General features: G+C 41.4%; 1 protein-coding gene across 8 annotated transcripts in view; it reads left to right on the forward strand.

Moving 5' to 3' along the window:
* The first annotated feature begins 1,287 nt into the window (after positions 1-1,287).
* CDC42BPA (CDC42 binding protein kinase alpha) overlaps positions 1,288-14,366 on the forward strand; it is a 330,947-nt gene continuing 317,868 nt past the window's right edge. For all 8 annotated transcript variants that reach the window (XM_044915969.1, XM_044915970.1, XM_021689881.1 and 5 more), the window contains exon 1: positions 1,288-1,970. In XM_044915969.1, coding sequence (XP_044771904.1) covers positions 1,793-1,970 — 178 coding nt within the window. In that variant the 5' untranslated portion in view covers positions 1,288-1,792. The remainder of the gene's footprint in view (positions 1,971-14,366) is intronic.

Raw genomic sequence — 14,366 nt, forward strand, 5'->3', positions numbered from 1 at the left:
ACTGGGAAGGTAGCGCCCACGAGTGTGTCCCTGCATTTGTCCTGGGAATGACACACGAAGTGGTGTAATTAGACACCAGGGTAACTGCTAGTCGGTTGAGCTCGGGCACCGCATTTGGGGGGCGGGTGGTGCGCAGGTAAGGGGTGGTGAGAGAGACACGGTCCTCCGCAGGTCTGGGGGAAGCCGGACGCCGGCAGTTCCTGGCCCCCCCAAACCCCGAGCAAACGTGCGGGACAGGTGGTGCTCCGAGCTTGCCGGGCGAGGCCCGATTGCCATCCGCACCAGAGGCCTCCGTGGGTCCTCTCGCATCACTGCGTTCCAAGTCGCGGCGGTTGCCGCGGCCCCCACCCTCCCGCCAGTGTGCAGCCGCCCTCGCCCCGGCCCGCGTCCCGCCGGGGCCTCGGCTCCGCTCCGCGCGGCCTCGGGACCGACCCGGGCTGGGCCCGCGGACTCGGACTCTGGCGGGGACGGGGCGGGGCGGGGCAGGGCGGGCGGCGGCGTGCGCCCGCGGCCGGGCCGCCATATTGGATCCGGGCGCGGCGGCGCGCCTCAGGCCGGCGCGCGCGGCGGGGGCTGGGGGAGCCTCGCGGAGACCAGGGCGCGAGCGCGCTAGGCCGGGAAGGCGGGGGAGGGGTGGGACGGAGAGGAAGGGAGTGGTTGCGAGCCGGGCTGCCGCAGCCTCTGCTCGCCTCAGCCGCGGCACCCACCCCTCCTCCTGCGCCTCGTCGGGGAAAGATGCCCTTAGCCCCCGGGCGTGAGGAAAGGGGAGAAAGAGCCGGCCGCGTCCTCTGAATCCAGACCCCCCCCCCGTCAACCCCCCGCCCCCCCCGCGCCAGGGCGTCGGGAACCTCGGGGCGGCCGAGGGGGGAGAGCGGCTGTCCGCCCGGCGCGGCGCAGGCCCCCGGCCGGCGACCCCCGCCATGGGGCGGGCGCGGGCGGCCGAGTAGCCGCAGTCCCCCGGAGCCGGGGCGAGTGCCGCCGCAGCCCGCGCTCCCGGCCCGGTTGCGCCGCGCGTCAGGCCCGGGCAGACGCTGCGAGGGAGATGAGTTTCGTCCGGATTCCGCGGGACAGACGACTCGCCGCGGGGCCGTGAGGAGGAGGACGCCGGGAGGAGAGAGGAAGAGCGTTCTCCGGGCGGGACCCGGGGGGGCGGCGAGCCGAGGGGCTGCTTCGGGGACCTCGCCCCCTCCCTGCCCGCCGCCGCCGCCGCGCCGCCGCCGCCGGGGCGCTCTCTCAGCGGCGGGCGGCAGCCTTTGCAGCAGCGACTTGCTTTTCCCTCCCCCATGTACCTTCTGGGGCTTTCCTCCCTTTTCCGTCTTCCTCCTTCCCGGGAAGTGAATTGCTGATGCGGATCGGACCCGATTCATTAATGATGCAGCCGGATTCGTTGCGGGATTGTGTTGCACGAGTTGAATTTTGAATGAAGGAGAAGAGTTGTATTTTGTTGTTTTCTTCTTTTTTAAAGAAGTCCTGACTCTTTGGTTCGCTGTACTTTTAATTATTATTTTATTTAAATATACGACTTAATTGTATTATTCTTAAGATGTATAAAAGATCTATTTTATGGTAACTTTCCCTCCCAATACATGCATCTGTGCGGGATCGAAGACGCTTCGGTAAAGGGAGCTTCCTGGCGTGTTGGGGTGTCATTCAGCACCGGCCGTGCATGACAGTTGTGTGCAGGACGAGGGGTTTATTTTTAAAACCGCACCTTTTAAAATTTAGGATCAGATACTCGTAGTGCAAACCGTAATACTCATTGAAGGGAAAAGCGGCGGACCCCGAAGCAAACATGTCTGGGGAAGTGCGTTTGAGGCAGTTGGAGCAGTTCATTTTGGACGGGCCGGCTCAGACCAATGGGCAGTGCTTCAGTGTGGAGACGCTGCTGGATATACTCATCTGCCTTTATGATGAATGCAATAATTCTCCGCTGCGAAGAGAGAAGAACATTCTTGAATACTTGGAATGGGGTGAGTCTGTATTTTTCAGTAAGCTCCCTTTAGGTGGGCATTGGGATTTAATTGTTGCAAGGGAGGTATCATGAGTAGGCTGTCGACTTTGTCATTAGTATGTAGGTAGGCAGATATATGGTCCGTGTAACATATTTATAACATAGACTTAAATACATAGTGGATATGGTAGTACATTTAAATGTATATACAGTGAAGGAATAGTTACTAGTTATTCAAGATTTTTTTTTTTTAAGTTTTTGGTAGGTATTTTCCCAAGAGTAAAACCGTGCTACTCAATTATTGCCTTGATTTAATGTGGAATTTAGGAGGAAGAACTTCTGTTTTGAGGTCAACAGTAAGAGATTTTGAATAATTCTGTGATGAGCAAAATGGATTATTGCTCACAGTTGCCTAACGAGTGGCGGAATAACACAGATTCAGTTGAAAGGTATTTATTGGTGGAAACATTCCTTCCCAGACTTTGGAAATCGCTCTTGAAATGGGAGGAGATAGTGAAATGTCTAGGTCAACAGGAACTGGAAGGTGGTGATCGCTGGGGTTTTATTTCATCTCCATATGGTACAAAGGAAACTACTAAACATGGACTTTCCAAAAATTGTCATGTTTGTAAGATAGCATGACATAATAGTTAAAAAATTTTGTGATAGTAGTTGGTGGAGAATGTTTGGGAACAGCTCCCACTTGAGGGTTAGACGGACTATACATTTAATGCAGATCTAAACCGGTTAGATTTTTGTCTCCATTTCCCTAAATAGAGATATGATTTAGAAGACCCGCTGTAGTGCAGTAGAACAGAGATAAGCACTGACGCTCCATGTGACCTTCTAGCTTGAAGGCTTGGCTTAAGTTCTGCTTCCCATGTTACACACGAGCACATTCCAACACCCAGTGGCTCTCTGTTGGGAGAACACGCATCACCACCCACACCTGTGTTGGTACATTAGCTTTTGAGGGGTATTAGCTAAAGAAGTGTTTTGTACCATTGGGATATTAATAATTTTAGTTTGTTGGAAAGTGTCCTCAAACGTCTTTGTTCTCAAGTAAAGCTTTATTTTCTTGAAGTAAAAGTCAAGTGGTGATTATTTCGTTCACTTATTTTTTTGATTTGAAATTTATTAAAAATTAGTTTGTCAGGTAAATAACTCATTTAAGTTGGCCTATATAATAACTTTATCCAACTTGCCAGTATCAGAAGTTTTCTAGCAACTTGATGTCATGAGGTGTTTAAAAACTGTTTTTATGTGTGTGTATTTATAAGTGAACAGATGATTTTTACAAACAGACTACCAGGCTCATACTAGGAATGTAAGAATTCTAAACCATCTTCTCTCTTAAGAGTTAGACAGTTTTGATCGACTTTGGTACTGGTTTTGTATGTCTTTTATTTTTATGCGTAGAGCAAAATATTTTATAAAACGTATGTCGTTTTACATTCCATGTTTCCTAAATTCAGAGGTTTTTTTTGTTTGTTTATTTTGAAAATTTAAAGAAAAGGTTTACGTACTTCTAGAATTGGGTTCCATAGCGACACTCTTGTCTATGATCATGATTGTCATTTAGTAACTGTTCTTTCTCATCTACAAAATGATGAGAGAACTCTATGTACCAGTAATAAATATAATTTTTAAAATTATGATAAAAGAAAATTGTATCCTTAATTGCCTTTTGGTTATTAAGAGTTTACATAGTAGTTTTATGCAAGAAGGTATTTTGCTGTTTTGCCAGAATAATTTATGTATATTTTTCACCAAAGATGTTTTCTTGGATTTTGTTTCTTATATCTCTATTAAAAAACCTTGCTTATGCATATTTAGTTTTTAAATCTTTTTTTTTTAAGATTTTTTATTTATTTATTTGACAGAAAGAGACAGCGAGAGAGGGAACACAAGCAGGGGGAGTGGGAGAGGGAGAAGCAGGCCTCCCACTGAGCAGGGAGCCCCATGCAGGGCTTGATCCCAGGACTCTGGGATCATGACCTGAGCTGAAGGCAGACGCTTAATGACTGAGCCACCCAGGCGCCCCTAGTCATGCATTTTTAAGTGTGAGGTCTCAAAAATGGGAGTTATCAACCACAGAAGTTTGGTAAGGACTAAGAAAAAGTTAAGAATGGAAAAGCTGTCAAAAGATGTATCTTGAGTAGTAGTATTTATTATTTTTAAGTTATTTGAGAATTTAGGTTAAGAATGCCAGTCTGTTCTCTCCATTTAAGTATTGAAATAGGTCAGCTGTTATTTGTGTCTGAATTGATTACTACATTTTGGGGACACGTCTTGTGTTATTCTTATCATCTAACATTATGTAAAAAAAGATGAAGTTTCCAGATAGTGAAATGACCTCAATTTAATTTCTTAAACATTACTTTTTTGGTCGGTGTTGGAAATTTACAGGGATTGTTTATTGGGCTTAAATATGATAATTATGATTTGCGTTAAATGATACAATTTTTAGTTTGAGGTTTTTTTTTTTTAAATTTTTTTAAAAGATTTTATTTATTTGACAGAGAGAGACAACAGCGAGAGAGGGAACACAAGCAGGGGGAGTGGGAGAGGGAGAAGCAGGCTTCCCGCAGAGCAGGGAGCCCGATGCGGGGCTCGATCCCAGGACCCTGGGATCATGACCTGAGCGGAAGGCAGACGCCCAACGACTGAGCCACCCAGGCGCCCCTAGTTTGAGTTTTAAAAGATCCAATGTTCCCAACAGTAGAGCAGTAGTAGTTAAATACTCTGTATTACATGCTGTATATTTGTGTTTGGCTATTTACATTAATGAACGTGTCATCTAATTATGCCTTATTTTTATGCTGATGATAGGCTACTTTAAAAAATGGAGTCAGCAAAGGTTCTGTCTGCCTTGCTTCATTTCCATCAGTTTCACTTTATTCCTAGTTATGGCCCATTTCACTTTTAAATTGGTACAGTTAAAGTTTTGTTCATCACAGTATCATGATAAGAAAACTGATATTTCACTCAGATATGCTTTTTTTGGGGGAGGGAAGGGTAGCATTCCTTGCTTGTGTTGATGGCTTGAGGGAGGAAATAAGTAGAGTTTTATTTTATTTAAAGAGTTTCATTTTTTTTTTAAGATTTTATTTATTTATTTGAGAGAGAGAGAGAGAGCACAAGAGGGGGGAGCGGGAGAGGGAGAAGCAGACTCCCTGTTGAGCAGGGAGCCCGATGCGGAACTTAATCCCAGGACTCCAGGATCATGACCTGAGCCGAAGGCAGTGGCTTAACCAACTGAGCCACCCAGGCGCCCAATAAGTAGAGTTTTAGAGAGGAAGAAGGAATTAAGGCAGTGAGCAATAGAGCAAGGGGATAAGAGTGCCTGAAGGCCATAGACCACTTAAATTTAATAATATATATTTTCTAGTTATATCCAGTAAGATTTGAAAGACTTTTGTGTCCTTGTTTTTTGATTGGTGAAATGATAATGGTTTGTATGTTTATAATATTTTTGATGTCAGTAGTATAACTCTAGCATAAGTTACAGTAGAGTTGTGGAAGTAAAAATAACGTTTATATTATAAACTAATTTGCTAGCACTGACTAAATGAGTGCATTATTCATTGAATTGGCTACCCTCTACTTTGAAATGGGAAATTGGAATTTTAGGGAATTCTTTACCAACTTACTTAAAGAATAGATGTAAGATAATGTTACTCAATACAAAAGAAGCAAGCAAGGCTGTCTGTATGTGGATAACTTTGTTGATGGTTTCTGATTCTTGTACTTTGTAACATTTCATTTAAAATTATCCTTAATAGTAATTTTATAGGTTATTTAGTGTATGCATACACATACATCTAAATGATTAATAATAAACTTGTTACTAGAGCACTTCAGTGGGTACTGTGGTTTAAACTTGTCATTGGGGTAGTTTTAAAGCTTATTCACATTTTTTCAGGTGTGGGTCAGTTAAGTTAGGTGATGATGGCTTGATTAGAAGGATCTGAATCTTTTCTAGGGCACTTTGTTCTTCACTTCTGCAGTTGCTCCTTACTAGCTTTATGTTAGTAGAATATGTCATACCAAACTATCAAAGTGTTTGTTTCATACAGATGATTAAGTGTATTTTTAAGTCCTCAGGGTTGTCATAAATGTCATTGGAAATACAGATTGGGCAGTTGTTTCCTTTATTCTACTCATCTAACATCCTAGTCTTTTCTAAGAACGACAGTGAGGAAGTAGAATTTTTTGACCTAACACAATGCTGGTACATGGTAGAAGAATGTTCAATAAGTAGTGTCTGTTACTTTTCCATTTCTCTCTTTTGTTTCTCTCTGTTTTTAATAGAAGTATAGTCGACATACAGTATTATTTTCAGGTGTGCAATACAGTGATTCAGCAATTCTGTACATAACTCGGTGCTCATCAAGATAAAAGTACTTTTAATCTCTTTTATCTGTTTCACCCATTTTCCACCCCCCATCTCCCTTGTGGCAACCACCAGTTTGTTCTGTGTTTAAGGGTCTCTTTTTTTGGTTTGTTTCTGTTTGCCTTTGTTTGTTTTGTTTCTCAAATTCCACATATGAGTGAAATCATGTGGTATTGTGTTTTTCTTTTTTAAGAAAATATCCCTCTGTGAGTGAGAATAGGGATGTTAGGATTAACAGTTTAAGAATTTTAGGAATTTATTTTTCATATGGCTATGTAGGGCATACTTTAGTATAGCAGTGTAAAAACAAATAGCATAACGTTGGCAATTTTATGAAATATTTCATAATTCCTGAGACTTGATTAATATCACAGAGTAAGCCCAGGCTATTTTAGGGTAAAGGAACTGAACTTGGTACAAATTAATATTTTATTACACTACTCTTCAGTGGCAGTCAGAAAATTGCTTTGAAATCTTTTCTCCTTTGGCACACTTACTGACCATATGTAGGCTACTTTAAATAAATATGTAGCCCATTGTGTTTCATCCTATTAGTTTTGATAGATTTTAAAATCAATTTACTAAGTCCAATAAGCATTTAAAAAAATTAAATAGACCAGAATAGAAAATATCAAGGACATTATGTTTAGAAAGAGTATTTTCATGCAAAACTCTTGTGTCTCCCTGTATTTCTACTGCAATTTGGATCCAAAAAGTGTGAAACTCTACTGTAGATGAAGCTAAAATATGTTGTTTGACAGCAGAAAGGTTATAGACTTAGTTCCTTTTTTTTTTTCCCCCCAAAAGCTCACATGATAAAATTAGGGACAGACTTAAGAATTTAAAGAAGAGGAGTTTAGGGCAGGGCAAGAAACTCGGAAGGAGGCGGGAATGGGAGAAAGGACAACTGATAAAAATGAGCATGAATATAGTGTTTTTCTGGGTTGCCTCTTAAGTCTGTACTGTGAATGGGTATGTTTAATTTACAAGAACTTAGTTAACAGAGAAATTGACTTCATTCCTTTGTATTGTCTTTGAGTCTCTGATGGTTCATTTCCTTTTCCTTTGACATTTTTCCTTTTCTGACTTTGGGCTCTTGGATGTTGGCTCATTGATTGTCAGAGTTGGAAGTTTGTTGAACACGAGGAATGATCATATGACCTGTAGACATTGGTATTAGTTTTTTGGTTATATTTTTCCGTTACTCCAGATGAACTCTAGAGTAGATGCAAGTGAGAAGATTTGCTAGTTCCATGGATTTTCTGATCCCTTGTTACTCATGAAACTACCAGTGGGAGTGACTTCAAGTTTTTGGAAGCTATGGCCAAGAACTACTCAGCTACTTTCACTCTGTGTTAATGAGTCAAGAAATTCTTTACATAATGATTTTTGTTTTTGAATGACCCACACTGTAAGTATAGGTCATCCCAGATATAGGAATGGCTATTTTTTGTTATCACTGCATACAAAACTCCTTTGTAGATCAAGGGGATTTCTTTCTCTTCCCCACTGATGCCCATCAGAGCATCAGGGTCGCTCTTCCCAGCCAGTTGCTCTGTACTTTTTTTCTAGTGTCCACTTCCTTTTTCCAGCTAGTACATGGGGAATGGCTAGCCCTATGTTGGCTAACCCCACTTCTAGTGCTTCTTTATGTGCTGCTTTGGGAAAGCAGCACTTTAGCTCTCGTGGTAACAGAAGGTATAAAGACCTGGCTCCCCACTCTCCCATCTTGCTGTTTGCCCCTTAATTCTTTTCTCCTATGAACTGTTTGCTTCTGTTTTGGAATTAGGGCTTCTTCACTCTAGCCTCATCCCTAGTTTCAAAATGTGTTCGGGAAATCCAGGGGATAATAATAGGTGCTTTGTGGCAAGGGAGGGGAAGGAGATGTTTATGCGGCTAAATAAATTTGGGGAAACTATTTTAAACAAAATTAAACATCAGAAATACTGCCAGTTATCCTAGAATTTATACAGTTGGTATGATTATAGAACCATCTTTTTAAAGAATATCTGGAAGATGTATGGCAACTTGTGTTCCATGGAACACCCTTTGGGAAATGCACTTTTAGTATGAGGTCATGGTGTTCCTTGTATGAGGATTAGAAAGAGAAAATTTGGGAAACTTTGGGGTACTGTGTGGTTTGAGAGAGAATCCAAATATGAATAAGTTGTCTTTTACTTAGTGGTTGTGGACTTTTGTCTATTGTGTGATAGTCATGTGAACTGAGAGATAAGCTTGATCATGGTGGTCTAGCACAAGAGTGATGGTGATGAACAGTTACATCTAGAAAAAGCACCTTATAAAGTAGAGTGAAATTAGGTATAAAATAATGAACCAGTGCTATCAGCTCCCTACTGAGAAGACTATTTATGACCTTTTCTTGCTCTAATTAAACTTGCTTTTCAAGTATAGGCATTCACAATAAATACAGAAATTCCCACTTTATCTTTTGTAGCCTTGTTACTATAATTGTTAACATGTTGCGAAAGTATCTGGAACAGTTTTATTCATTACTTTGTGATATTTAAGAAGAAAAGATCAAGGACTTGGGCAATTTTAGAATTCATTATAGCGTTAAGTATTGTTTTTTCTAAGGTGACAGTGTTTTAATTAAGCTATTGATTTTAGACTTTGGACTAGTGTGGAAATTCCCTATTACCTATAACATTATATGTATGAAGCTATGGGTTTCAAGTGCCAGCACCTATTTATATGTGGTGTAAAGAAACCAGAAAATACAATCTTTTTATTAAAGAGAAAAACATACAGGCATACCTTGGAGATACTGAGGATTTGATTCCAGACCATTGCAATAAAGTGAATATCATAATAAACTAATTCAAATGATTTTTTTGGTTTCCCAGTGCATTATAAAGGTTATGTTTACACTATACTGTGGTCTACTAAGTGTGCGATAGCATTATGTCTAAAAACAGGACATATCTTAATTAAAAAATACTTTATTGTTTAAATATGGTAGCCATCATCTGAGTTTTCAGCGACTTGAAATCTTTTTGCTGCTGGAGGGTCTTGCCTCCGTGTTGGTTGGAGGCTGCTGACTGGTCAGGGTGGTGGATGCTGAAGGTTGGGGTGGCTGTGGCAGTTTCTAAGTTTGCCTCATCAATGGACACTTCCTTTCATGAAGGATTTCTCTGTAGCATGCAATGCTGTTTGATAGCATTGGACCTATGGGAGAACTTCTTTCAGAATTGGAGTCTCAAACCCTACTGCTGCTTTATCAACTCAGTTTATGGGATATTCTAAATCCTTCGTTGTCATTTCAACAATCTTCACAGCATCTTCAGCAGAACTACATTCCATCTCAAGAAACCACTTTCTTTGCTCATCCATGAGAAGCAACTTCATCTGTTCAGGTTTTATCATGAGATTGCAGTAGTTCAGCCCCATCTTCAGGCTCCACTCCTGATTCTAGTTCTCCTGCTCTTTCCTTCCCATCTGCAGTGACTTCTTCCCCTGAAGTCTTGAACCCCTCAGAGTCATCCCTGAGGGTTGCAATCAACTTCCTCCAAACCCCTGTGAATGTTGATATATTGACCTCTTCCCATGAATCACAAATGTTCCTAATGGCATCTAGAGTAGATGAAATAGAAAGGTGAATCCTTTCCAGAAGGTTTTTGATTTACTTTGCCCAGATCCATCAGAGGAATCACACTCTGTGGCAGCTATAGCCCAATGAAATATATTTCTTGAAAGTCAAAATTACTTCGTGATCCATGGGCTTAGAATGGATGTTGTGTTAGTGGTCATGAAAACAAACTAATCTCGTTGTCCATCTCCACCAGAGATCTTGGGTGCCCAGGTGCATTGTCAGTGAGCAGTAATGTTTTGAAAGGAATCTTCTTTCTGAGCAGTAGGTCCCAACAGTGGGCTTGAAATCTTCAGTAAACCATATTGTAAATAGATGTGCTGTCATCCAGGCTTTGTTGCTCTGGTCACAGAGCACAGGCAGAGTAGATTTAGCATCATTCGTAAGGGTCTTAGGATTTCTGGAATGGCACATGAGCACTGGCTTCACCTTAAAGTCACCAGCTGCACGAGCCCCTAAGAGGAGAGTCAGCCTGTCCTTTGAAGCTTTGAAGCCAGGCATTGACTTCTCCTCTTTGGCTGTGAAAGTTCTAGATGGCATCTTTGTCCAGAATAAGGCTGTTTCATCTACGCTGAAATCTGATGTGGCCACCTTCATGAATTCTCTTAGCTGGGTCTTCTGGAGAACTTGCTGCAGCTTCTCCATCAGCACTTGCTGCTTCACCTTGCACTTCTATAGAGATGACTTCTTTCCTGAAACTTCGTGAACCAACCCCTGCCAGCTTCAGACTTTTCTTCTGCGGCTCCTTCACCTCTCTGAGCCTTCCCAGAGTTGAAGACAGTCAGGGCCTTGCTGTGGGTTAGGCTTTGGGTTAAGGGAATGTCGTGGCTGTTTGATCTTCTCTCTAGACCACCGAAACGTTCTCCAAATGAGCAGTAAGGCTGTTTTGCTTTCTCATCATTCGTGTGTTCACTGGAGTAGCACATATAATTTACTTAAAGAACTTTTTCTTTGCGTTTTTAAGTTGGCTGTTTAGTATAAGAGGCCTGGCTTTTGGCCTGTCTTGGCTTTCAACATGACTTCTTCAGCCAGCTTAATCATTTCTGGTTATGATTTAAAGTGAGAAACAGGCGGCTTTTCCTTTCAGTTGAATAATTAGAGGCCATTGTAGGGTTATTCACTGGCCTAATTTCAGTATTGTTGCATCTCAAGGAATAGGGAGGCCTGAGAGAGGGACAGAGCCTGGGCAATGGCCTGTTGGTGGAGCAGTCAGAACACACACAATATTTATCAGTTAAGTTCATCTTCTACAGGCCTGGTTCATGGTGCTCCTAAACAGTTACAACAGTAACTTCACAGATTACCTAAGTCACTGGATCACCATGACAGATATAATAATAATGAAAAGTTTGAAATATTGCAAGAATTACCAAAATGTGACACAGACACAAAGCAAATGTTTTTGGAACAATGGTGCTGATAGACTTGCTTGACATAATGTTGCCATATACCTTCAATTTGAAAAAAAAAAAAAAAATCTACAAAGCACAGTAAAGTAACATATCTGATGGTCAGTAGTAACCTAACACTATGTCACAGGGCCTATGACATTCACCGCACGTCACCTCATCTCGTAGGCATTTTATCATCTCATGTGGTCACAAGAAGGCTGAGTGCAGTACAATGTGATATTTTGAGAGACCACATTCACATTCATATAACTTTAATTACAGCATATTTTTATAATGGTTATATTTAATAGTTATTGTTAATCTCTTACTATGCCTCATTAAGCTTTTTCATAGAGATATATGTATAGGAAAAAATGTAGTATATGTAGGGTTCAGTGCTCTCTGCAGTGTCCACTGGGAGGTCCTGGGACATATACACCATGAATAAGGGGGGACAACTGTAATTGGGGCTGTTTTAGCCCTATGTGAGCAACTCTTTGATTACCATAAACTCTGGATATCAGGGGTGGCAGATAATATGACTAGAGGATAATTCAATTTGATTATTTAAAAACAAATCGCTTATAGGGGGACAAATTAATTAGCTTTTCTTCTCTCCCCTCTGATACACATTGATTTTTCCCTTCTTCCGCATCAGCACTGTTCTTCTCTCTCCCAATGTAATTATGCCTGAAAGTACTACTTGTGTGGATGAAAACAGTCTTTTAAGAATACATGTGAATTAGTTATGTCATGTGCAGTCATTTAACTTTCGGTTTTATTTCAAATTGCTTAAATATCACTGTAGGTTTAATCAGTGAAAAAAAAAACCCCCACCTATTCTGTTTGCTCTATTCATAGTGATAAAGCTTAATTAAATTTACTTAGAGTTTCCATGGTGAAGATCTACAAGTGGAATACTTCAACCTGAAATATTCCTTTCTAAACGAATATACTGGTAAAGAGCAAGGGCTTTGGATTCAGACTGACTCCTTTTGATTACTGGCTGGATGATTTAAGCAAGTTACTGAGCCTAAGTCTGTTTTATCATCTGTGAAAAAATGGACATAATAGTAATAGCTTATTTTGCAAAAGGTTGAAAGTTGGTTTAGGTTTATTCCTTTTCTGGTGATTTATATTTTCTTTTTTTTTTTTTCTGGTTTTTTCTTTTTCCTTTTTTTTTTTTTTTTAAGATTTTATTTATTTGACAGAGAGAGACACAGCGAGAGAGGGAACACAAGCAGGGGGAGTGGGAGAGGGAGAAGCAGGCCTCCCGCCGAGCGGGAAGCCCGATGAGGGGCTCGATCCCAGGACCCTGAGATCATGACCTGAGCTGAAGGCAAATGCTTAACGACTGAGCCACCCAGGTGCCCCTTTCTTTTTCCTTTTTAAAAAAATTTTATTGGGCTCCTGGGTGGCTCAGTTGGTTAAGTGACTGCCTTTGGCTCAGGTCATGATCCTGGAGTCCCGGGATCGAGTCCCGCATCGGGCTCCCTGCTCGGCAGGGAACCTGCTTCTCCCTCTGACCCTCCCCCCTCTCATGTGCTCTCTCTCTCTTGTTCTCTCTGTCTCAAATAAATAAATTAAAAAAAAATTTTTATTCATTTGAAAGCGAGCAAGAGCATGAGTGGGGGCAGGGCAGAGTGAGAGGGAGAAGCAGACTCCCCCCACCCCCTGAGCAGGGAGCTGGATGTGGGGCTCGACCCCAGGACCCTGAGATCAGGACCTAAGCTGAAGACACACGCTTAACCGACTGAGCCACCCAGGCGCCCCTTTTTTCTGGTTTTCTAAGTTTTTATCTAACATGATAAAGGAAAAACTAAAATACCTTTTTTTTGGTAAAGTTTATATTGGAATGTATAGCTGTATTAATACTAGGATGTATTTCATCAATAACAAATATTCATCTCTTACTGATAATTTATTTAAATTATATTGGCATTGGAGATGTCTTTCCTTTTGTGACTATGCAAACAGCATCTTGCTCCTTCTTTTAGGACAAGATATTTTGCATTGAACATCTTGTTATTAACTGAACTATTTTCCAGCTGATAATCAAGCCAATACCCATTCTTTGCGTCACCAACAGCAAATATTATTACATGGCTAGTTATGTTTTATTTTTATATTATATAGCTCCAATCTGCAAGCGAGTGGTAGAGTTCTAGACCTCAACTCAGAAGATGAAAATAATCATGAAAGGCCGTTGATGTGTTGTTCACTTAGAACTTTTTGTGGACTAAACGTTATGCAGCACCCTAAGTACATGTTGTGGTCTAGCAGTAAGTATGAAGAAAATGAACAGTGTACACTAGTGTTTTCTAAACTATATTTCAAGGGATATAAATGAATATTCTGAAGATTAAGAGTTCAGTGAATATGTAAGATTGGGAAATAGTTTTATTGCATCTTTGGCTATTACAAAACTCATTGTCAGAGTAAAAGTTTTTTAAAAGTTGTGCTGTACAGAAACCTCTTTAACTTTGTTTTACCTAGAGAGTTTGGGAAATGCCCGTCTACGCTAAGAGTCCTTAGGTAGCATCAGAGCCTTCGAACTGGTCACGTGACAGAAGGTTGTTACCAACATCTTCTATCACATAGTGTTTTTTTTAAGTATTATTCTTTTTTAAATTTTTTTTAAAGATTTTTTTTTTTATTTATTTGAGAGAGAGAATGAGAGACAGCACGAGAGGGAAGAGGGTCAGAGGGAGAAGCAGACCCCCCGCTGAGCAGGGAGCCTGATGTGGGACTCGATCCCAGGACTCCAGGATCATGACCTGAGCCGAAGGCAGTCGCTTAACCAACTGAGCCACCCAGGCGCCCTTCTATCACATAGTGTTTTGAATATCGTCACAATTTACATCAGACTCCAAAAGTGGAGGATTGAATGACTTGCCTTTATCCTTTCTCTGCATAACATTTTTTAGCCCTGCCCTTTGCAGCACCTAGAAGCTATAGTCTTTATTAGGTGGGCGTGGAGTTCTGCACTGGGTGGATGGATGCATGTTTACAGTAAGAGTT

This window comes from Neomonachus schauinslandi, chromosome 6 (assembly GCF_002201575.2).
Source record: "Neomonachus schauinslandi chromosome 6, ASM220157v2, whole genome shotgun sequence".
Classification (NCBI taxonomy): Eukaryota; Metazoa; Chordata; class Mammalia; order Carnivora; family Phocidae; genus Neomonachus; species Neomonachus schauinslandi.